The following is a 25352-nucleotide window of genomic DNA, read 5'->3' as shown; positions in this document are numbered from 1 at the left end:
ATTTCAGATGCTATACGATGATATTGATGATATATTTTAAGCAAATTAGGTGGATTGAGGTGAGTAACTGCGCCACCACGAGGACCTAGTAAGTAAGGGGATAAAAATAAATAAATGAACACTTCGAGTCGGTTTATACCACTGTTCCCACATTTAGTATACCACGCTATCATTTCTGCGATGTGGAAAACTCTGTCTGGATCATCTGTCAATAATCAAGGAGGAGTGGTAGTGTAGCGGTTAGCACGCTGCGCTACGAACCTGGCAACCCGAGTTCGATCCCGCTCATGGCCAACACCAGTGACGATTATCTGAACCGGTCCCGGGCCTCCCCTAGGTCGACTCAGCCTAAAATGGATACCTGGTGTGGTGTGTAAAAAACATCACCACTGGGGAGACAAAGGCGTTTCTGGCGTGGTGCTGGCCATGAGCGAACAGCACTTGCCACTACAGTCTGTTAAGGCTAAATGGGGGATCTGTGTGTGTGTGTGTGTGTGTGTGTGTGTGTGTGTATACATACATGCATACACGCCAGTGGCGGCTGCTGGTCCCCTCAAAGAGGGGAAGCTCATTTTCGGCCTACATTATAAACTTATTTACCCTATTTTTTGCACTAAATCAATCTTAGGTGTTGATCTGCCCTGCTGTTTAATTCTAATTTTTTCCTCGTAAGGAAGACTTTCAAATGGCTTCGGCAAAATCAGGTCGACAATATTAGCACCGTCTGCCATCGTGCGCAGTTTCACCCGTACGACGCTAGCCTAGCCTACTGTATGAATGAATGAATGAATGAACGAACGAACGAACGAACGAACGAACGAACGAACGCTCTAAAACAAAATATATTAAACTTGGTAAAACTGAAACAAGGAATGTGGTGTATAATTGTGTGAAATGTATTATGCAAATTGACTAGCAATTTCGCCAAACAAATATAAAGAAATAGGTTGCAGCAGTTTGTCTTTCGACTACACTTGAGAAATCCACGATGGGACTGAGCGCGAAATAGCTTCAGTGACTTCTTATAGTACAGATTCGCTGTCAATCAAAAGGAGATGCAGTCTTTCGACAGATCCTCCAATCATCACGCGGAAGCCCGGAGTCCGGGCCAGCCCACTCCTCATTCACCCCCAGAGACGCTGAGCATCCGTGGGCGGGACATAATCGCAGCATTTATCCAATGACCGTCTATTTTCGGAGCACTGAAAAAAACTGTTCAGAGCAGCCACATTGAAGTCAATGGACGCTCGGCTTCAACAGGGAAATGCACTGACGCTACGGGAATGTATGAGAAGTAAATCGAGTCAGCCGACCTGCTATATGTCATGTAGCTGATTCTGAACGAACTCGTCTTCGAGATGAACGTGTTCTAACGCATTTTTAGTCAATAAATTGTTTACACAATAGTACATATTTGACCATTATTTTTTTGACATTATAGGGAAGCTGAGCTTCCCTTGCAGTCTTAAAGAATCCCCACTGATACACGCCTGGATCGGTATTTGCTCACATACTGACTTTATAAAGATGGATCGGGTATCGGTCAGACGAGCCTGATCCTAATCCGATACTGTGTGTTAATCATATTAGTTCCTATCAAGCTCCAAAAATGACATAAAAGAACCATGCATTTACATTTATGCATTTGGCAGATTCTTTTATCCAAAGCGACTTACAGTACACTTATTACAGGGACAATCCCCCCGGAGCAACCTGGAGTTAAGTGCCTTGCCCAAGGACACAATGGTGGTGGCTGTGGGGATTGAACCTACAACCTTCTGCTTTACAGTTTAGTGCTTTAGCCCACTACGCCACCACCACCATGAAAACTCTATACAAAGCCAATTGAAGACGTGCAATAACTCTGTGAATCACAAAAGGCTGTGTTTAAAAAGTAAATATATAGTATGCATGTGCGGTGCTGCTCTGTTTACACACACACACTCACGTCTATTTGTAGCCTTCACACGTTGCGCAGCATATTAGCGCTACTCATAAACACCTCAGATGTAGATGCTCAGTAATTTCAGTTCACTTATAATATGCATTTATTATAATGTCTGTCGGCACAACCCTAATGTGCATTTCTCTCTTAATTAACAAAATGATCAGAGTCTCTTGCTGGTTTTACTGACACATTCAGGATCATTACCACTTTTGCCGGTGTCACTGCAGCTCGTTTCATGCGTGCGCTTGTAAAATGTACATTTCTCTGTAATGTAGAACAGTGTTAGTAATGTCACTTATAACATTCTCTCTCAGACCTGGAACTCAAACCATTTTCTGATGCCCCCCCCAAAATATTTAAGTAATTAATTCAATTAATATCATAAACGTGCGACTAGTCGTCTAATGGCTTAAAATATCTCCTAGTCGACTAGGAAAAGCTTTGGCTGGGCACAGCCCTAGGGTAAAATTAACTCACTATATGCATTATGAACTTGTGTGTGTTTTTAATTTAATATTACACCTGTTAGGCAAATAAAATGTCCTGGAAAATTGAAGAGTAGCAACCATAATTTAGCTGTTTCCATCCAGCATTTTTTACGATATCCCACAATTCACATAAAAATGTGTATGGAAACCCAGCTAATTCCATCCATCCATCTTCAACCGCTTATCCGAAGTCGGGTCACGGGGGCAGCTGCTCCAGCAGGGGGCCCCACACTTCCCTATCCCGAGCCACATTAACCAGCTCTGTCTGGCGTTCCCAGGCCAGTGTGGAGATGTAATCTCTCCACCTAGTCCTGGGTCTTCCCCGAGGCCTCCTCCCAGCTGGACGTGCCTGAAACACCTCCCTAGGGAGGCAGCCAGGGGGCATCCTTACCAGATGCCCAAACCACCTCAACTGCCTCCTTTCGACGCAAAGGAGCAGCGGCTCTACTCCGAGCTCCTCACGGATGACTGAGCTCCTCACCCTATCTCTAAGGGAGAAGCCCGCCACCCTTCTGAGGAAGCCCATTTCGACTGCTTGTACTCGCGACCTAGTTCTTTCGGTCATGACCCAACCTTCGTGACCATAGGTGAGTGTAGGAACAAAAATTGACCGGTAGATCGAGAGCTTTGCCTTTCGGCTCAGCTCTCTTTTCGTGACAACGGTGCGATAGAGCGAGTGCAATACCCGATTCTCCGGCCAACCTCCCGCTCCATTGTCCCCTCACTCGTGAACAAGACCCCGATTCATCACTATGAATCAGTTTGACGATGACAATTCAATGCATTAACTACAAACATGTTATAATTTGGATTATTAATAGTATTATGCATTAATTTCTTAACCAAAACACAATTATTGACCTACTTTCAGTTAGAAAATGTAATTGAAATATGTATACGGTTGTTATTTTAGCCATTTCTGAAAATGATGAAGATTTTTTGCATTGTTAATTGTTGACACATTTTGGAACACAACAAAGCCTTGCATACCCTCAAGCATTTGCATTTGTGTACATGCATAGTGTATAATTCGGGACTTAGTTTCTCTCTCTTGAGGGTCATAATCATACCCAGTAGCCATTGTGGATTTTTGCAGTTGGTTAAGCTGGCTTTTAAATTACAATCACATCCGTGTAAGCCTAGCTAATATAATTGTTTGTGTGTGCGTGTGCACGTTTCCTCATGTGTGTTTGTCTGAGTGTAAAAGAAAGCTCAGCGTACATCATTTGATTTTTTTTCCCTACTAAGATAAGAGCTGTATCTCTGACAGTTTATGCCACAGTTATTTCTCGGATGGAAATGAGAGCCATGCTAAATATTCACAAGCATTTCCTCTTTAGCCGAGGAATTGATGTGCTCTTCTGTCTTGGGAGTTTCTCCCTCCATATTGTTTGTTGTATAATTAGATTGTGTTCTCAAAGGGATATCGGAATGACAGCATATTGGATTTGATGTACAGATCTGGTTGTCTGTCAGAATGTTTCTGTAACAATTCCAGAGGTGCATATGTTGTGTTCGCTCATGCATTACTGAAGTTTGTCATTGTTGGCATGTATCTTTATGTATGCTGTTACTGTTCACTACTAGATAAATGTCTTTCCTGTGCTGTGTAATTAAAGCTAAATTAAGATGAGAGAAATTAAGGGAAGGAGAAGAAATGAGCAGGAAAAGTAGGAAAGATGGGGTGAACATGTATCATGGTGTAGACGTGAAAATTAAGTGTGATTAATCTCACAAGTTGGCGTTAATGTATGTGATTTATATCAATCACATACTTTTGAATTGGCACAAAATGTGTCCCTAAAAGGATAGTGAGCTATCTAACTTTTGATTAAACTGTCATTGTAACACTCAATATATGCAACTAAAAAGTGGATTTGGTAAGTAAATAAAGGGGGATGTTAACACAGAATGCATTCATGTTGCACTGTCCCTATTTTATTTTAATTGTTGGTTTGTGTAAACATGCAGTGGTGTCTCGATGCACTTTTTTTAAATTGACATGCTGCCATAAATGTGGGGCATTTGAAGTGTGAGCTGAAAAGCATCTAGACACGTCACATCTAGCTGGGCGATGTGGCTACAAAAATGACCTACAATATTTCAGCCTATATACTGACAGTGTTCAATATATATCTCATTAATTATATTTGCTCTGAAATGGCTTTAAAGTCAATTCTTTTTAATCAGACCAACTATCATTTCAACCAATCAGACATTATAAAAAAGTAGATTCAAAATGTGTAATGCATGAAGTCAAAATCAAGTTAAAAATAGCAATGGCATGTTTTTCACTGAATTACCACAAAGAAGAATTATATTTGGGTCAGTGACTTTTTGTTCAGAAATTAAGTTATTCAAAAATAGTAAAATACATAATAAATGCATTTCACAGGAAACGAGTAGCCTACTTAAGTATACCGTTTAAAATGAGCATGTTTTCAAGTTCAAACTCATTTTTATATTTTTTTCAAGAGCTTAAAGTAAAAATGTGCTGTAACCATCTGGAGTGAGTAAAAAAAAAAAGTCTCTGAAATTATTGAAATAGATGGGTTGGCATGAGAAGTGCAGAATAATATTTTTATTATTTCTTAAAATTATGTTAAAACAGTGGTTTTAAATATTGTTTATATATATATAAAAACAAATCGAAATAATGAGGTTTAACCAACATGCAACAACAAATTAATAATAATAAAAATTTATATTTTGATATTTTGACTTTTTTTATACAAATGTTATGAACCCTGAGAATACTTGATAAAGTGCAAGAAAAGTATTTAAATAGCTTTTACTTGATTGTTACACCACCTGGTATTTTTTAAATCATTAAATCAGTGTATTTGTAGAAAATGCTTTAAATGTTTTAAATATATGACACCAACACAGACACAAATATTACATTTTTGTGAACTTGAAACTTGTTTTTAACTAGATTTTAAAACTCTTTTAATTTTAATTTATATACATTTATATACATTAATATACAACAATACACAGTAATAAATAGCATTATTTACCTACATGTATTTTTACATAAAATACAATTGTGAATCAACAAGGTGTGCAAAAACTATAACTTCTAGACTCTGACACTGGGTTCATACATCCTCCATGAGCAGGGCATGAGCGGTGTGTTTTAGTTTCGGTGCCCATATTAATAGATTACACTGTTCCCACTGCGAATGTGAGCTGCGAGGTGATGCATCCCAGACGCGGCAGTGAGCAGATTGTTTTGCCGTTGAGCCTATTTTTTAGGGATGCCCCTGGATCTGTATCGGCTCCAATACTGAAGCTTTTAGACGGATCGGGTATCAGTACGACTAGCCCGATCCAAATCAGATACCGTGTGTTAGTCATGTTCATTACTGTCAAGCTCAAAAAAATGACAAAAGAACCATAAAAACACAATTAAAGTAGTTCAAATGACTCGTGCATTTTATTCAAAGCCACTTGAAGACATGCAATAGCTCTGGGAATAACAAAAGGCTGTGTTTAATTGTAAATATATCAAATGCACGTGCAGCTCCAGTGCATCAGCGTATGGTGCTGCTCTGTTTATACCATAAACTGTAAAAAAAAAAAAAAAAAAAAAAAGATGGACGACGCCCCTTCGCTCTTTTTCCATTGGTGAGAACTGAAGCCGCCAGTGTCCCGATATAGCGCAGACATCTTGGGACTTGAGTCTGCGCAGTTGCGATTTCGGGACCAGACCTGCGCAGTTGTGAGCAGGAAGTAAAGCCGCAAAATCAAGGCCCCGCCCTCACTCTCGCTGAATCAATCGCAAGGACACGCCCCTGCACTTTTGACTTATGACTTATGACGGTGTGAAATAATTCATTATAGAAATGCAGATATTCAATTTAAAGCTCCAATCTCCTCAGTCCTCCGAAGATCCCGAAAAAAAGTCTGTTGGAGCTTCAGTGACTACTTCACTCAGAGAACCTGTCAATCACAGCTGTCAATCATGATGTCACAGCACCGTTTTTATAGCATCAAATAACTAAAAACAAACTTATTTTGAAAACAAACACTTGAAATGACATCAACGTGACAGAAACGACAGTAAATGACAGAAACTCTCAGATATGTGAAGTGTCATTTAATTGTTTAGTTAGTCTCACGTCCCGTTGAATAACATGGGGAGGCGGGGTTTATGACCTATACTAGGACCAGTCACCGGGGGGGCGATCGAGACGTTTTGGCTTCACTGTTTGAGGGCTTGTGCGGCACACTTGGTTTACACACATGCGTTCCTATTTTTAGCCTTCACACGGTGCGCAATATTTCAGTGCTACTCATGAACAACATCTCAGATGTAGATGCTCAATAGTTCGGTTCACTTATAATATGCATTTAGAACAGCATCAGAGGTGTATTTTACCATAATTTGAATAAGAAGTGAATTAAACTACTGTGAACTTGCCTAAAAACATGTCAAAATAAAAGCGTGAGGGTTTAAAATTTAAAGGTGAACGATTGAGATATATTGCTATTATAATATATTATTTGTTTACAAATTATAATAATATATAAGTTGAATGGGTTCCAAAAAATAACTATATGAATGAAAAATTTATAACCTTAGTTTATTATGACATTATTAAATAAAAAACGTGCCGTCGCACCCCATAGATAACTTTATTTTCTGTGCGCTGCTGTTTCTCGCAGAAGAGACGTGGACAATGCGAAACAACCGCCACGCTCATGCACCGCTCACACTCACGGAGGATGTGTGGAACCCGAAAGAGAATCGGAGGCCTTAAAATAAAAACAGCATGTGTGAGAATGAAGGTGAAAATTGTCTGACAAAGTGTGACAGAAATAAAGAGAGAGGGCTGTGATTAACCCTTACACCTCCCTCTCTTTAGCTGTCTCTCCTCGTTTACCTGCTGTCATTCTACCTGTCACACCGTCAGTGAGTCATTGTGGCCGATCAGGGTTGCTGAGAAACATCACGTCGCTTGTGTCACTGTGAGAACATCACTTCTGCGCTTTTGCCTGATACAGCTGCAGGGAGCAATGTAGAAAATGCCGGAAATGCTCGACACAGAGATCTCTCCTTATGCAGAGTCTCTGTGTTTACTAAAGTTGAACTAGATTTGCGTTTCTTGAAGGGAATACAAGTACTTGCAAGACAGCAAACAAGTCAATATCATGTAAAAGTAGGGAAGTTGGAAAAGGAGGGACTGATTCAGTGGCAAAACTAATGGCAGTTCGGGTGGGGCAGCTGCTCTGCGACCCACGGTCTAAGGGGGCCTGTGATGACCGGGCCCTACCTTAAAATGTTAAACTGTGTCTGAATGTTAAACTGTGTCTGCACATTTTAGAGGTCTACATTGGCCGTAAAATGAAATCCAAACCCGACCCGTTCCAGAGACCGTGTGGCTCGAACAGTACGGTCAGATTTTTAAGCCTGAACCTAAAATTGCTTACTATCTAATTTCTTCTCCTAGCAAGTACTGATGCAATAGGCTGTATTTTATGTAATCATATAGGCAACATTGGTAACAGTACTGAAACGGTAAACATACACAGTTTTAACAAGGCACAGAAGCCCCTTAGTACACTAGAGAAGAAGGGGAAAAAACATTGCCTTACCATTTATTTGCTGTAACTTCACTTGGTGCAGAACAATCTGGAATAATATGAAACAATGCAACAACCCCCTCATGCAGCCTGTACTTGTTTAGAATGTTGAATCTTTGTGACAACTGAAACAGAGCGCAAGTGTCTCAAGTGGTGGTGGCATAGTGGGCTAAAGCACATTACTGGTAATCAGAAGGTTGCTGGTTCGATCCCCACAGCCACCACCATTGTGTTCTTTAGCAAAACACTTAACTCCAGGTTGCTCTGGGGGCATTGTCGTTGTAATAAGGGCACTGTAAGTCGCTTTGGATAAAAGTGTCTGCCAAATGCATAAATTAGAATTTTGAATTTCTTTTTAGCTTGACATGGAGTTTAAAATATGCCGGTCCTGCACGAGACGCTGAATAAAAAGCTAGATGTGGTACAAATGTCAAAGAAATTTGTCCAGCATGTGTTTAAACAATGGGAAAACAAAACCGATGCATGCAAAAACGCATTCGGTGTGTACGGCCCCCTAACTCAACCATTCGCACGTGCCTGTGAGTGAGAGCTCGTGCGCAAAACATTACATTTACATTTATCTTGCAATCAAGATGGAATCAATCTGCGGTCCGGATCTGGAACGCGGTGTCCTGCGTAGCGGGGGCAATAGCAACTTCATACAGTCTGAGGCTGCGTTTCCTCTGAAGTGGAAGAAATCGGCTCAAAGCCACTCCCGACGCTAGTGAACCGCTTGCCCCGCGCTGCTGTCAAGTTTACAATCCACCACGCGAGCTTGACGCTCGGCTTCCATAGGAAGGAATTGAAAGCGCTCCCATTCGCTCACCACGCGCCAGTGGAAACATACGACAGGAAAGCCAAACTGCTAGTGTAATCTTAACACTTCTAAATTATAGTTTGTTATTAACATAACATCTTACTCTAACACTAATTTGAATATTTAATTAGAATTACTCATTTTAAGCAATACAGCGTTTTTAGCGATTTTATATATTTTTGTTAAGCATCATAGGGATTCTTGGGAAATCTTACTGAGCAAGTGTGTTGTGTCTGACGTCATTACTCTGTGCAAACAGACCATCAGTCCTGAGCTTTCATGGCTACCGCTTCATTTTTTTTCTCTGCAGTCCCAAACGAATTACGCCCTCCACGAGAAACCATCTTTACCCTGCATTATGTGAGTGAAGTGTTGCTGAGTATCGATGATGCAGTGTCATGGTCAAAGACATAATATATTTAATGATATTACAAAGCAGAGAGAGTTGTGTTGAGAGAGAGCATGAAGCAATATTGATACTATTATTTGGCATCCCCAGCATCAAATTTCAGCTGATCCAAGCGAATTATGTCTGTGATGTCAGGTTGACTTGAAGTATCCTGAAAGCTGATAATAGTGTCATAAAGAAACTGACAGTAAATTAATTTAGTCCCCAAAACATGGCTATGATCAGATGGATTACTGGTATAATTTTTTATTTTATATGTAGGACAATGCTGCCTGTCATAATAAATGGCACAACTCATTCATTGTTAATAATTTAAGACATTTTAAGATAAAGAAGTACTTTCTCATAATTTCTGAAAAGGTGCATTGAGAGGATCAACTCTATTGAGACATTTAATGACAATATTGCAAATGTAAAATTACATTATAATGTCATATATTTTAAGTTGATTCTTGTAGGCTGCGAGTGAGCGGGGTTGGCAAGGGGCCTCAAGTTGTTTTGCACTCGGCCCACAAGATCCATGTTACGCCACTGGACATATTTATTGATTTAGACTCTTCAACTGCAGCTCATTATCCATTTTATAAATCATGGAGCAGTGTTTGCAGTTGTATTCTGTTTTTATAGTGGTGGGATCAGCTATAAGTAAGCCATTTGTTGGTGGAACATACCTATACACAACTCAACTAAACACAAACACCAAATGTGAATGCTGTGTCTCAACCCAGTGTTTTGTGTTTTGTGTCACCAGCCATCTATAACTATGACGTCCGCTGTGATGAAGAGTTGTCCTTACAAATCGGAGACACTGTACACATTCTGGAGACTTATGAAGGTAAGAAACTCACACACACCTGCTTAGAGTATGCCTCAACAAGACATGACAATATTTTATCAGTTTAGAACTGAATCTCTTGCATGTTTTGTCTCAACCAGCCACCATTGTCAACGATGTTGCATGACAAAACAATTTATTAGTCCTTTGGCCTCTATTTTTATTTGATGTTCCACCAGTATTTCCGCCTCTACTAAATCTCCAGTGTCACGGTGTATATATATATATATATATATATATATATATATATATATATATATATATATATATATATATATATATATGAGTTATAAAATAGATTGGGCCATGTAATAACTATCTTTTTTTCCAGTTTTCTACTGTTTACTGACTGCAAAACAAAACAAACATGCAGCACAGGACTAGTATTGTCCAATTCATTGGCCAACTTGAGTTCTTTAATTATTGAACCAGTTATTTGAATGTATAATTTCAAATGACCTTCTTGAATCATTCCAAATGACTCTTATGAACCAATTCTTTCAATGGAAAATTCTAAATGACTCTTATGAACCAGTTATTTGAATATATCATTTCAAATGACCCCCTTGAATCATTCCAAATGACTCTTATGAACCAATTCTTTAAATGGAAAATTCTAAATGACTCTTGTGAACCAGTTATTTGAATATATCATTTCAAATGACCCTCTTGAATCATTCCAAATGACTCTCTTGAATCATTCCAAATGACTCTTATGAACCAATTCTTTCAATGGAAAATTCTAAATGACTCTTATGAACCAGTTATTTGAATATATCATTCCAAATGACTTTAATCAACAAGTTCTTTAATTTAAACATTCAAAATGACCCTTATTAACAATTAAAACTGTTATTTGATCAAATTAACTATTACAAATGACTTTTTTTTTTTTTTTTTTAACTGGTTCTTTCAATGATTCATTCCAAACGACTCACCAGTTATTGATTTGAATTAGTCTGACGAATCCTTCATTTAATGAACTCATGAAATCCATCAGAGCAATTACAGAATTTATTTAATTATATAAAGGCAACTATAACTAAACAATTGGTCGGTTTCCTAAAAATTGTAAACATTGTGACACTGAGGTGCTTTTAAAACATTGCTCTGTTTGATTGAACTTTATAACCATCCTGACATTGACTGGACCAATGAAGTGAATTTAGGGAGGGACTATCTGTGTTGACCAATAGGAGTGTTTGGGTCCTAATTCTTGTCTGGCTTGGAGATCATGAAATCTTCGCATAACTCTCCAGAGTTTCTTTCTGTTTGTCACTTACTCATCATTTTAGGGCCTTTATTTACTCGTATTTTTCACATCAGATCTTTCTTCTGCCCCCCAAAAAACAAACTCTTTCTATATCAATAACACTCACTCTAGTGTTGAATGATTTGTTCACACCTTGAGGAAATGCCCGCTGCCTCAGAATTAGTCTCTTAGAGATTTATGAAATATGCCTTTTAGAATTTCCGAAAATTGTTGTCTTCTGTCACCTGTGGCACTAGACGTGCTGTAAAAACACTGGCATTCGTCTGTAATCTAATTGTTGGCATTTTCATCTGATGGCTGTAATATTTCTCTCTTCTCAGGGTGGTATCGAGGGTATCGGTTGAGGAGAAAATCAAAGAAGGTCAGTTACTTTGTAGTTTTGACAAATGCTCCGCTTTAATGTTTTGCAAACTCATATTCTGCAGGTTTCAATCTGTGTTTTGTGTTTGTAAAACGTGGGAATGATGTCGCTTATATAATACATTTATGACATTTTTCTTCTATGTACAGGGAGTGTTTCCTGCTTGTTATATACATCTTAAGGAAGCCATGGTTGAAGGCAATGGGTCAGTATATTATTTATGTTTTCTTGTATATTTCAAATCTTTAAAAAATATATTTTTTATGGGGTGGCATTGGCTCAGGTGGTAGAGCGGGTCGGCTGCCAATCGCAGGGTTGGTGGTTCGATTCCTGGCCCACACGACTCCACATGCCGAAGTGTCCTTGGGCAAGACACTGAACCCCAGGTTGCTCCCAATGGCAGGCTAGCGCCTTGCATGGCAGCTCTGTCACCATTGGTGTGTGTGTGTGTGTGTGTGAACGGGTGAATGACACGCAGTGTAAAGCGCTTTGTAACCTCTAAGGTTAAAAAAAGCGCTATATAAGTGCATGTATTAAAAATACATGCAAATACAAGACTTCAATGAACATTTGTTAGTGAAGATGCAAATGAATTGTGCAAATCAAATAAAAATGTATAGAAACAGATTTTTTTAAAGAAACTTTACAGGCCATTTTTTAAACATTGTGTCTTAATGCTCTCTCAAGTTGATGATTTGGGTGTAATCAAACACCCTGCACTTGACACCTCTTCTTTTAAATTTCATACACATTAAATCACATACATTGGCTTTTCAAATTATTTGCTTTTTAGGAAGCTTATTGGCCACTTAAAAGGTAATTAATGTAATTATGATATTAACAATGTTATACAATACTTTATCAGCATATTTATCAATATTAATATTAAAACTTGATAGTAAATTTTTGCAAATTCTAATGCATGTTTAACATTAAGTTATATGCAACATGTACTAACGATGAACAATAATATTTTGATTAATGAACATTAACCAAGATTAATAAAAGTTAGTTCATGATACTTAATGCATTAAATAATGCCACCTTTTTGGAAAGTGTTACCCTCATTTTATATTATTATCAAAATTATCTCAATTTATATTGTACACTGCTGTTCACTTGACTGAAATGTTTCTCATAATCTTCATTTTTCATCTGAAGGTGTATGCTTAAAATATTTTACATTTGTTTTGTTGACAAAAATACAGTTGTACCAACATATTCATTTTAAATGGATTTAGACTGAATAATAAAGAAAAGTAGCCAATAAGTGCCATTTTTACTTCTACTGCTCACCCCTAATTCGAATATGTAATATATGACCTGGCCACTATGTAGGCAGCAAGGCAGCTAGCTAGGTTTTGGACAGAGGGTCTCTTCTTTTTACTTCATTTGTTGATCATGTTATTGTTCTGATTAGATTATCATATTTTGTTAATCTCTTGTCAGTGCCTGAGTTTAGCCTGCATTGCCTCCTAAATGCACAGTTTTGTTCTGTTCATCCTTCCCATAGACTGCTTTAGTAAAATTACTCCAAAAAGTGCTTCAACAGCCCAGTGCTGGCCTATTGAGAGTCTTTACACTTAAATTTAGTTTTTAAAGTGTGTTTCAATAATAAAATGCAGAAGAGTGAGTCTTGCTTTGTGTGTGAGTAATTGTAATCCTGATGGTAAGAGGCTCTGCTCAGATTTTCAAACAGCTGTTTTGATGAGTGATTGTGGTAATTAGTTTTCACTGATCTGATGGGATTTGAATGACGCTGTGAGCTCAGGAGTCTGAATTAAACACGAATTAGTGACAGAAAGTGAGATTGATTTTAATAGCCTGTTATTGCTCGCAAAAGTAATATACTTTTAAAACAAATTCTCTTTATTATTCTGTCCTTGGGTGAACTTATTCCTCTTTCTCTCTCGCTCTCTTTCTCCTTAGGCAAAAAGAGACTGTCATCCCTACCGAGCTGCCGTTGGTTCATGAGGTCACGACTACGTTGCGAGAATGGGCGTCAATATGGAGGGACCTCTATGTGGTCAGTCTGCATTATGACATCACAAATGTGACACACAGTCAGCATGATGACATAATAAACGTGACCTCACAGTCAGGGCTGGACTGGTAATCTGGCACACCGGGCATTTTCCCGGTGGGCCGACGCACTTTAATTTTACACACGATTTTACTGGCTATAACAGGGTCTTGATTTGGTGCTCTTCATCCACACCTCGATTGACCTGATTGTGTGGCATGGATCATTGTCCTGCTGGAATAACCAATCCTCAGAATTGGGGAACATAGTCAGAGCAGAAGGAAGCATTTTTTCTTCCAGGATAACCTTGTACATGGCTTGATTCATGCGTCCTTCACAAATACTAATCTGCCTGATTCTAGCCTTGTTGAAACACCTCCAAATAATCAACAACCTCCAACAAATTTCACAGTGGGTGACAGACACTGTGGCTTCAAGGCCTCTCCAGGTATCCGACTAACCATTAGAATGACCAGTTGTTGAGCAAATCTGAAAATTGGTCTCATCAGAGAAAATTACCTTACTCCAGTCCTCTATAGTCATATCCTTATGGTCTTTTGCGAACCTCAGCCTAGCTCTTTTTTGCTTCTCTTTGATGAAGGGCTTTTTTCTATTGCACGACTTAAGCCCTGCCACTAGGAGCCTATTTCGAACCATCCTCGCCATGCACTTCACCCCACCTGCCTGTTTGCCATTGTTTTTCTTTGTCACCCTACGGTTGTTGAGTGACATTCGAATGAGTTGGTGGTCATCCCGGTCAGTGGAGAGTCATTTGCTCTCTCTGCTGGTCTGTAGCTTTGTTGTCCCCAATGTCTGCTTCTTGACCTTGTTCTTATGAACTGCCATCTTTGACATTTTAAACACTCACTTTATCCCTCTGCCAGTAAAGCCAGAATTAAACCCTTCTTTTCCTCACCGAATACTTTTCAACTCTTTTGGCATGGTCAATAGTTCGTTTTTCCAGCTGGTCCTATTGCAAGAGGATAGTGATGACCTCTGCAGTGGTTTTTATACTTACTAAATATGATTTGGTTCAGGTAATCACCTAATCAGTACCTCATTCAAATAAATATATTACATTTTAGAGTGGTCTCTTATTTTTTTCCAGAGCTGTGTGTGTGTGTGTGTGTGTGTGTGTGTGTGTGTGTGTGTGTGTGTGTGTGTGTGTGTGTGTGTATATAATTTAATTCATATATTTTTATGTGGACCCTAGGAAAACTAGGGACCACTTTGTGGAAGCTAATGGAAATGTAATTAAAGAATCATTTAAGCTTTCATAATCGAATGTTATGTCTATGTTGTTGCAAAAACACTTTTGGGCTTAAGTATTGTTTTATTAAGGAATTTCACTGTTTGAGCACATTTTTGGAGAAACATTGCAGACATCAAAGACAATGACACTTTGTCATAAAAAAAAAAATGTGACATCACAATTCTTGATGCTTTACTTAATCCGTTGAGAAACATTGCAGAACATTGCAGTTTTCTATATTAAATCTGGTCCCTTTTTCCTCAAGTTTTCATATTCTGTTCCAAAAGAGTCTCATTGTCAGTTTGCAAGTGTGTAAGCACTTTGTAAGTGTACATGAAGGCAATATGACACTCCAGGCTCATTGTCTCCAGTAATTAAGAGCATCAAGCTTTTACACTGCAGTATGCGCTTGGACGACTTCATTAACACACATTGCAGGCATTTAAACAGACTTTTTCTATCCACAGGGCGACAAGCGTGAGATGTTTAACACAGTGCGGGACATGATCTATGACTTAATTGAATGGCGCTCTCAGATCCTGTCTGGCACACTCCCACAGGACGAGATGTCGGAACTCAAGCAGAAAGTCACCTCCAAGATGGACTATGGGAACAAGTATGCACACACACAATCAAACACATGCTGCTGACTCTTTAAAGGAATATTTATGACTGCGGTAACCTGGGTCATCATGCAACCATGCAGAACACCGTAACAACTGTATAGCAACATGCTAAAAAATACAAAAATAACATCTTAGCAACCTCATTGGAAAATCCTGACAACCATTTAGCTTAGTGCTAAAAAATGCTTTGGAATAACACCTTAGCAATCTTATAGGAAAACCCTGGCAACCATTTAGCTTAGTGCTAAAAAAATGCTCTAGAATAACCCCTTCGCAGCCTCATGGCAACACCCTGGAAACCATCCACAACACCCTTGCAACCATCTGGTTATGTGCTAAAAACCACTCGGAATATCTTAAAAACCTCATAGTAACGCCTTTGCAACCACCCACAACACCCTAGCAATTGTCTAGCAACATATTCCTGTAGCTGAACTGTTAGAACATGGTGCTTGCAACGCTAAGATCAGGGGTTCGATTCCCAATATGCATAGAATGAATGCACAGTAAGTTGTTTTGTATAAAAGCATCTGCCAGATGCGTAAATGTAACATGTTAGGAGCATAAAATGTAGCAAGCAATATGCCAGGGAACACTCCGAACACATTCGCAACCTTTCAGCAACACCCTAGAAACAATCCACAATACCCAACCAGCCCTTAGAACACCTTAGCAACCTCATAGCAATGCCCTGGAAACCACAAAAACACTCTAGCATCTATAATAGCTACATGCTAACAACACTCATAATACCTTCACAAGCTATTTGCAACACCCAAACAACCATCTAGAAGCATGCTAAAAAAACACTTCTAACATCTTAGCAACCTCAAAGCAACTCTCTGGTAACCACTCACAACCCTAGCAACCATCTAGCAACATGCTAAAAACACTCAGAAAATATTAGCAACCTCATAGCAACATGCTGGAAACTATTAAAACACCCTAGCACAATGATTGCAATTTTGCAAGGGCAAGCACTACAGAAAATGTACAAAAAACGTATTTGATGCAATTGCTGATTGATCAGTTGCAATTGTTTATTTTAATTATTGATCGATGTCTTTTAACTTTATTAAAGATAGTGTTAAAATACCTTCTATCCCAGTTTAATATGCATAGAAATCTAAGTTAGCCGTTTGTAGGTTGATTCTCCTTAAAAGTGTCAACTCTGTCAGCTCTGTTAGTTTGAGCATCCCAACCTCACACCCATTGATATTACATGGTAACTATATGTTTAACCGACCAACTGCTGAGTGTTTTTAGCTGACCCTTACTTCCTTTTACTACAGTTAACTCCTGTTAGTGGTTAAAGGAAGTGAGGACAGAGATGAGAATATTGAACTGAGTGAACATAAAGCCACTATTGTGCATCTGTAAAGACCCACATAAGGGTGAAACACACGTAGCTCTCAGTTCCTAATTCATGGCTGTCTCTCTACACTTGTGAAAGTGGTTTTGTTTTAATCTTTGGAGCCTTTTTTAAATGATCTTATTCTTTAGTATTTCTGACTTTTGTTCATACTTTGAATTCGTTATTTAAAAAAAAAACCTAACGCCAAGTGTAAATTTTCGGTGCGTAACATGTTCCACACAGTTTTTGCTACAGACACGAATGATACCTCAAATTGATCAGTTTCTTAGCAGTCAGACTTGCTGTGATTTTTACCTGGCTTGACAATAAAAAAGGAATGACAAAAGACTTGCATTAAATGTACACCCATTTTCAGTTTCTTCTCATCAAACAACCTTTACTCATCCCTTTCAGCATATTTGATTTTAAGGGTGTGTTCACACATGTCAGGTTTGGTTTAATTAAAACGAACTCTGGTGCGATCACTCTGTTAGGGTGGTTCATTTGAACAAGTGTGAACGCTGTCACCCGAACCTTGGTGCGCACCAAACAAGTGAACCGAGACTGCCTGGATAGTGGGTCTCGGTCCACTTACAAACGAACTCTGGTACGGTTCGATTGATATATGAACGCAACATGTACCAAAGACGTCTAAACGGACCAAAAACAGGAAGTAATTTGCCTAAAACTGACCTCAAGCATACCTGGTCCTCATCGTAGGAGCTGTTGCCCATTACAGTTCGGTACTGGCGTCAGCTGTCCCTGCAGCATATCTTCACTTGTGTGTTCAACGGAGGAATTCCTGACGTTGTTTTGACTATTTTACACATTTTATTAACTCTTCGTTTGTTCTCAGCTGGTAAAATACCACCATATATACATATATACATCCAACGAGTGCATTATGCCAGCATTGTTTTGGATGTTCGGGAAATACGCGTCATAAAAGCTGTCCAATCAGGTCGTGAATTTTCCCTGATGCCTTTGGTTTTGTATTGTTAGGTTTGGTGTTAAAAATGCCAGTGTGAAAACTAAACAAACCAGGAATAAATCTATCATTTACATATCAACTACAAGTGTGTTTTCACACACTGTTTTCCTCTCCAACGCTGTTTTTCTGTGTTTGGTAGGTATTTAGACTTGGATTTGGTAGTGAGAGATAAAGATGGGAATATTCTGGATCCGGACCTGACCAGCACTATCAATCTGTTCCGAGCACACGAAACTGCGTCCAAACAGATTGAAGCTCGCATCCAAGAGGAAAAGGTAAATCGTTGTCGTCGGTTTTCCAACAATATGACTGTGGTGTCAACAAAGACACCTTTTTCGGAGGTTTGTGGAAAATTAGTAGCCAATGATTTCTTACATGACTGGAACATTTGATTTTGATTGGTCAATCACAGCATCCTGTGGTCAGATATTTTTTAGTAGTGAACGCTTAATTTATAATTATACCGATTTCCTACATGGCTGGTTTCATACTGATTTCATGTCTATCATATCAGTCCGGGGTCGTCTTTATTGTAATTTAAAAAATAAATACATTTCACCTGCACATAAAGTCAACCACTGTAAATGCTACTATTAAAAAGTCCTTTTTATTGGGATTTAAAGCTTTTAAAATATTTATTAAAATGACAAATTCCCAAATGGTTTATATTTAAAAAAATGAATACAGCATTTTTATGTTTTTACAAAGTTTCGACAGAAGGAAATGTTAATAGCTCCTCCCTAAATGTAAAATAAACAAAGTTTTATTAATACAAATGTATAATCACGAATTATACGATTATAATAAATGTTATAAGCATATTTAAGATCAAGTGGTCTCTTTATTCCCACCTAATAAAAACATTAAATTCAAAGCAATATCCATTTCTTCGTTTATTTGGTGAGTAGCAGTGAAATAAGTTAAATAATATGCAGTCAGATACCGCTTATGGTAATATTTGTATTGGAAGTATTTCAGATATTGTCTGGCTGACTGTACATTTATCCTTTCCTTATTTTAATATTTGTTTGATGTTAGTACATTTTGAAGGCTGTGGCCTGACAGTACTCATATCTTCTCTTTGCAGTTATTTTCATGATCACTTATGTAACTTAATTAACTACTAAAACAAATATATCACATTTATATAGATATCTGGCTTCATTTGTTCAGCATGACCACTAAACCACACAAAAAAGTCCCTAATCACATCCCTAAAACACCATCAGTGACTTGTGAGAGATTCTGCAGGATAAGAGCGTGTGAGAATGAGCCACTACCCATCATGCAATCACACCTGAAACATATTGAAGTATTTAGGCTAACATCAGCATTTGGGTGAACTGTTTCTTTAAGATTAAAGAACAGTAACATCATTGTTCTCTTCCAAGGTAACCTCACCCAGATGGCCACTGTCCCGCTGTGTCTCTGCCGATTGTATATGTGATATAAATTGTTTGGGACTGACTGTGACTTATGCCTGCATAATTTGTCTGGCTGATTTTAAGTCTCAAAACGTGATGAATTTTGTGCTTTGATGCATTGCCATGGATGTATTTCAATTTTTCAGTCTCAGAAGCAGAACTTGGATTTGAGCAGGCAGGCGAAGTTTGCCTCGACACCCTCCTTTGCTCTGTTCGTCACGCTCAAGAACGTTGTATGTAAAATTGGAGAAGACGCAGAAGTGCTGATGTCACTATACGACCCGATTGAGTCCAAATTTATCAGGTGTGTACACACACTGGAACATGAAGTCATGCCAACCCTAAACACATGACGTCTGCTATAGCTTTCTCCTTTGTGTAGGGATTCAAGATTTATTATTATTGTAATTACTAATTCATAAATGAATACTATTAATAATCAAATAATTATATAATTTATTATATATTTTTTAGATTTTTGTTGTTGTTCTATATTAGTACATTTAATTATTTTTACATAATTTTTTTATAAATATTACATTTATTATTTAAAATAATGTAGCATTTAAATTTTTGTATATTAAATGTTTTGACATTTTTGCATAAATTCAACAGAACATAACAATAAAAAAAAAAATACACCGCTCCTCCCAAAATATTAAGAAATTAAAATATAAATATACAACACATCTACTTATTCATGCAATTAATCAGCCAATCATATTGCAGCAGTGTAATGTATAAAATCATGCAGAAACGTGTCAAGAGCTTCAGTTAATGTTCACATCAACCATCAGAATGGGGAAAAATGTGGACTCAGTGATTTGGAGAGTGTCATGATTGTTGGTGCCAGACGGGCTGGTTTGAGCATATCTGCAACTGCTGATCTCCTTGAATTTTCATGCACAACAGTCTCTAGAGTCTACTCAGAATGGTGCCAAAAACAAAAAAAACGTCCCGTGAGGGGCAGTTCTGCTGATGGAAACTCCTTGTTAATGAGAGAGGTCGAGGGAGAATGGCCAGACTGGTTTGAGCTGACAAAGTCTACGGTAACTCAGATAACCGCTCTGTACAATTGTGGTGAGCAGAATAGCATCTCAGAGTGCACAACATGTTGAACCTTGAGGCGGATGAGCTACAACAGCAGATGACCATGTTGGGTTCCACTTCTGTCAGTCAAGAACAGAAAACTGAGGCTGCAGAGGGCCTACCGTTTGTCTAACTCCAGATTTGTCAGACCAGCCAGTGTTTTTCCAATCGTCTACTGTCTTGTTTTGGTGAGCCTTTGACCTCTGCAGCCTGTTTTCTGTTCTAAGCTGACAGTAGTGATACCTGGAAGGATCTGCTACTGTAGCCCATCCGCCACAATGTTTGATGTGTTGTGTGTTCAGAAATGCTTTTCAGCATAGAACTGTTCTATGTCCCTGTCTCCTCCCTGTCAGCTTGGACCAGTCTGGCCATTCTCCTCTGACCGCTCTCATCAACAAGGCTTTTTTGTCCACAGAACTGGTGCTAGCTGGATGTTTTTTTTATATTTTTGCATGGATTCCACAGAAAATAGCAAGGAAATAAATACACATCCCCTCCCAAAACATACAGGATATATTAAGACACAAGCATAATGATATATTGTAAAAGTATAATGCATTTTATAAGTGTGTTTAAAATGTATAAAATTCTAATTACATATTGCACATATTTAAGTTACAAGCATAGCAATATTAATAACACAAAGAAAATTCTCTTTCTCGTATTTATAATCTCTAACCATGATCTTTTTTTATCATTCTCACAGTGAAAACTATCTTGTGCGCTGGTCCAGCGCCGGTTTGGCGAAAGACATCGATCAACTTCATAACCTGCGTGCTGTTTTCACCGTACGTATAATGCTCTTTAGTTATTTGATTTTGTTTGACACTTTTACCACTTTTTATTCTTCTGGAAAGTAGAGATTGATCCTGTAAGATTCAGGAGACATGTAAAGGGCCGGATTCAAACCTACATCACTCACAGGAGCACCACGTCTCATTGGCTGTTGCTTTATAAATCCTAGTGAGTCTTCGTAGACAGTTGCCTTCTAAAGCATACAGATTCACTGATGCATTGCTTTATTGCCGGCTAACTCCTGCTGTCCTCAAACTTGGTCTTGTAAATGATTTGGTCACGGCTTGATTCTGTGCCTGTCTCTCGATTTGTTCCTTAATAAGTAATCACTGTAATATTGGGTGACACTTTAATTCGTGTTCATCAGTCGTGTTGTAGAATTTGTAATTAAAGTATTGTAGAAAAAGGCATCATCATTAAAGCTATAAAGGATAATGAGCTGACAGTCTTTAGTGGAGCTTGTATGATGTTCTCTGGTGAGACTGTCTGGCTTGTTTTTTATCAGATATTTTGTGTGTGTTGGCATATATGCGTTTGTGTGTACATGTACTTTGTTATATACACTCACCTAAAGGATTATTAGGAACACCTGTTCAGTTTCTCATTAATGCAATTATCTAATCAACCAATCACATGGCAGTTGCTTCAATGCATTTAGGGGTGTGGTCCTGGTCAAGACAATCTCCTGAACTCCAAACTGAATGTCAGAATGGGAAAGAAAGGTGATTTAAGCAATTTTGAGCGTGGCATGGTTGTTGGTGCCAGATGGGCCGGTCTGAGTATTTCACAATCTGCTCAGTTACTGGGATTTTCACGCACAACCATTTCTAGGGTTTACAAAGAATGGTGTGAAAAGGGGAAAAACATCCAGTATGCGGCAGTCCTGTGGGCGAAAGTGCCTTGTTGATGCTAGAGGTCAGAGGAGAATGGGCCGACTGATTCAAGCTGATAGAAGAGCAACTTTGACTGAAATAACCACTCGTTACAACCGAGGTATGCAGCAAAGCATTTGTGAAGCCACAACACGCACAACCTTGAGGCGGGTGGGCTACTACAGCAGAAGACCCCCCCGGGTACCACTCATCTCCACTACAAATAGGAAAAAGAGGCTACAATTTGCAAGAGCTCACCAAAATTGGACAGTTGAAGACTGGAAAAATGTTGCCTGGTCTGATGAGTCTCGATTTCTGTTGAGACATTCAGATGGTAGAGTCAGAATTTGGCGTAAACAGAATGCGAACATGGATCCATCATGCCTTGTTACCACTGTGCAGGCTGGTGGTGGTGGTGTAATGGTGTGGGGGATGTTTTCTTGGCACACTTTAGGCCCCTTAGTGCCAATTGGGCATCGTTTAAATGCCACGGCCTACCTGAGCATTGTTTCTGACCATGTCCATCCCTTTATGGCCACCATGTACCCATCCTCTGATGGCTACTTCCAGCAGGATAATGCACCATGTCACAAAGCTCGAATCATTTCAAATTGGTTTCTTGAACATGACAATGAGTTCACTGTACTAAAATGGCCCCCACAGTCACCAGATCTCAACCCAATAGAGCATCTTTGGGATGTGGTGGAACGGGAGCTTCGTGCCCTGGATGTGCATCCCACAAATCTCCATCAACTGCAAGATGCTATCCTATCAATATGGGCCAACATTTCTAAAGAATGCTTTCAGCACCTTGTTGAATCAATGCCACGTAGAATTAAGGCAGTTCTGAAGGCGAAAGGGGGTCAAACACAGTATTAGTATGGTGTTCCTAATAATCCTTTAGGTGAGTGTATAACATGAAATAATTTAGTGCTTGTTTTTTAACACTTTCAAGGATATTTTGTTCTATAATTTTTGTGCATTTTTAAATACATTATTGTTGTGTGATTGCAATCTATATATGGTGAGTACAGGTAACGTGGGACACTTAATGATAAACCATTATGTGTATATTATTCAGTTCTACAGTCAGCAACTGTTATGGGATGACTGATGTTGCTGTTTGGATCATATTTTAATAACAATGCAAATGACACATTTTAAGAAAGCGTTTCCAGTGCCAGTATTTACTTTATTAGTTTGTGATCATGAGTAGGTGACACATACCCTTTTTTACCTTTTTTTTTTTTTTTTTTTTATAAACATCGGTTTTAGGTTAAAATGTCTAAGAATGTTTTTTCTAAGAATGTCTAAGAATTTTGACTCTGTAATAATATAATTTAATTGTATGGAGAAAAAAGATGCAATGAAAGTGAATGGTGACTGAGGCAAACAAACTGCCTAACATCTCCTTTTGTTTTCTACAAAACTATCCATTTATGAATAACTGCAATCTTAACGTCCTTAGGCTCCTGCGTGACTGCTGTGTGCTTATCCCATTCCCCTTTTTGACTAGTTGCCCCTAAGAAACATAAAAAAACCCAAAAAACTAAAATTCAGATTTAAAAATGTATGTGGACCGTTAGATGTGAGAGTGAGTTGTTTATTCATGTTTTTGAGATCCATCATCCAATCACTGCGACTGCCATATTAAAATAAAATTATTCATTATAAATTATACATGATCAATTCTGAATCTATGATCCAAACATAATTTGCAGTCTGAAACTGAACTTTTGATCTGATTTTAGGACTGAATGGTAAATGGTCTGCACTTATATAGCGCCTTTTTAACCTAAGCAGTATTCAAAGCGCTTTACACTGTGACTCATTCACCCATTCACACACACATTCATACACGCATACACACACACTCACACACACCAATGACGGCAGAGGTGACCATGCAAGGTGCTAGCCTGCCATTGGGAGCAACTTGGGAGCAACAGTATCTTGCCCAACGACACTTCGGCACGTGGAGTCGTGTGGGCCGTGAATCGAACCGCCAACCCTGCAATTAGTGTCTGACGCGCTCTACCACCTGAGCCACAGCCGCTCCTCTGAATGCACTTAGGTGCATAGGAAAGATATAGGATGCTGCCTTGCTCCCTTTTTAGTGAATGACTTAACCTCCAGTGTGCTTTCTGTCTGCACTGGTCTCAGAACAGTTTGAAATGTACCTTATTTTCATCCTAACTCAGTATAAATCCTCTGAAAGCAACATTTTTCCGCTTTTGGATGCATACATTAAATCTTAATGTGATAATGCACAGTGAATATAGGAGGTTTTAACTGACACTGAGCATACAGTCCACGAATGTGGTCATTGCTTTTAACAACATGCCGTTTCGTGATAAATCGCTCAAATAAAAAAAAAAAATGACATATTGGATGGAAACCTGACTCAAACAGGTTTCAATGTAAAAACTTAATAAGGTTTCATACCAGATGTAGTTTTGTTGCCATTTCAACCAAACACACACTCCTCTGCTATCACCACCCTGTTGTTTGGTCACATGACCCCATGTGTCGATAGTTTAACTGAAAGAACAGAGTTTCCTGAACTGTGATCAGTCGTTTTAAATCAAATGAAATTATGCGTTGCATATAGCGAAGCCAAAATACAACGTCCACGCATGTGGACACGGAGTCGCTCGAGGTTAATGTTTATTATAGGATTAGCAAAATGCAGCGTAAAATATATTTTGATGGAGTACAGCACAAACGTCCACAAGTATTTAATTCCAACTACTCTTATAGAATGTCTATATTGTTGTGTGTGTGTGTGTGTGTGTGTGTGTGTGTGTGTGTGTGTGTGTGTGTGTATATGAACACTTGTTTGTGCATGGATATGTACATGTTTGTGCATGGATATTTGTTTGCAGAGATCTGCACCCACACATAAGAGCTATTCTCATCTAATTATGGTAATTTCTTTAATGGCCACAAGTCTGGTGAGGGTCAGAAATAATTAATCCTTCACACTGACACAATACTAACAATTCCTCTGTGTACTCCGTGTAAAGTGACCCAATCTATGAATCAAACACTCCCTTCCTGGCTAAACTAACGAGTTTGAGTTTAACTAGCTGGTCGTAGGCCATCACACCTGATACAAGGCCACCACTTTTGAATCCACTGTTGCAAGACGTGTCGAATTCATAGTGCTTGAGATCTTAAAATGACAGTGGGGTCCATGTTAGTAC

General features: G+C 38.6%; 1 protein-coding gene across 2 annotated transcripts in view; it reads left to right on the top strand.

Moving 5' to 3' along the window:
• LOC127626751 (dedicator of cytokinesis protein 1-like) overlaps nucleotides 1-25352 on the top strand; it is a 329863-nt gene that overhangs the window by 35205 nt on the left and 269306 nt on the right. For both annotated transcript variants that reach the window (XM_052102764.1, XM_052102763.1), the window contains exons 2-9: nucleotides 10003-10086; nucleotides 11680-11720; nucleotides 11870-11925; nucleotides 13650-13746; nucleotides 15463-15611; nucleotides 18106-18241; nucleotides 19537-19694; nucleotides 21186-21267. In XM_052102764.1, the coding sequence (XP_051958724.1) occupies nucleotides 10003-10086; nucleotides 11680-11720; nucleotides 11870-11925; nucleotides 13650-13746; nucleotides 15463-15611; nucleotides 18106-18241; nucleotides 19537-19694; nucleotides 21186-21267 (803 nt within the window). The remainder of the gene's footprint in view (nucleotides 1-10002; nucleotides 10087-11679; nucleotides 11721-11869; nucleotides 11926-13649; nucleotides 13747-15462; nucleotides 15612-18105; nucleotides 18242-19536; nucleotides 19695-21185; nucleotides 21268-25352) is intronic.

The sequence above is a fragment of the Xyrauchen texanus genome, chromosome 33 (assembly GCF_025860055.1).
Source record: "Xyrauchen texanus isolate HMW12.3.18 chromosome 33, RBS_HiC_50CHRs, whole genome shotgun sequence".
In the NCBI taxonomy this organism is placed as follows: domain Eukaryota; kingdom Metazoa; phylum Chordata; class Actinopteri; order Cypriniformes; family Catostomidae; genus Xyrauchen; species Xyrauchen texanus.
Note: the sequence above shows the minus strand (reverse complement) of the source record. Positions and strands in the feature narration are given on the sequence as shown.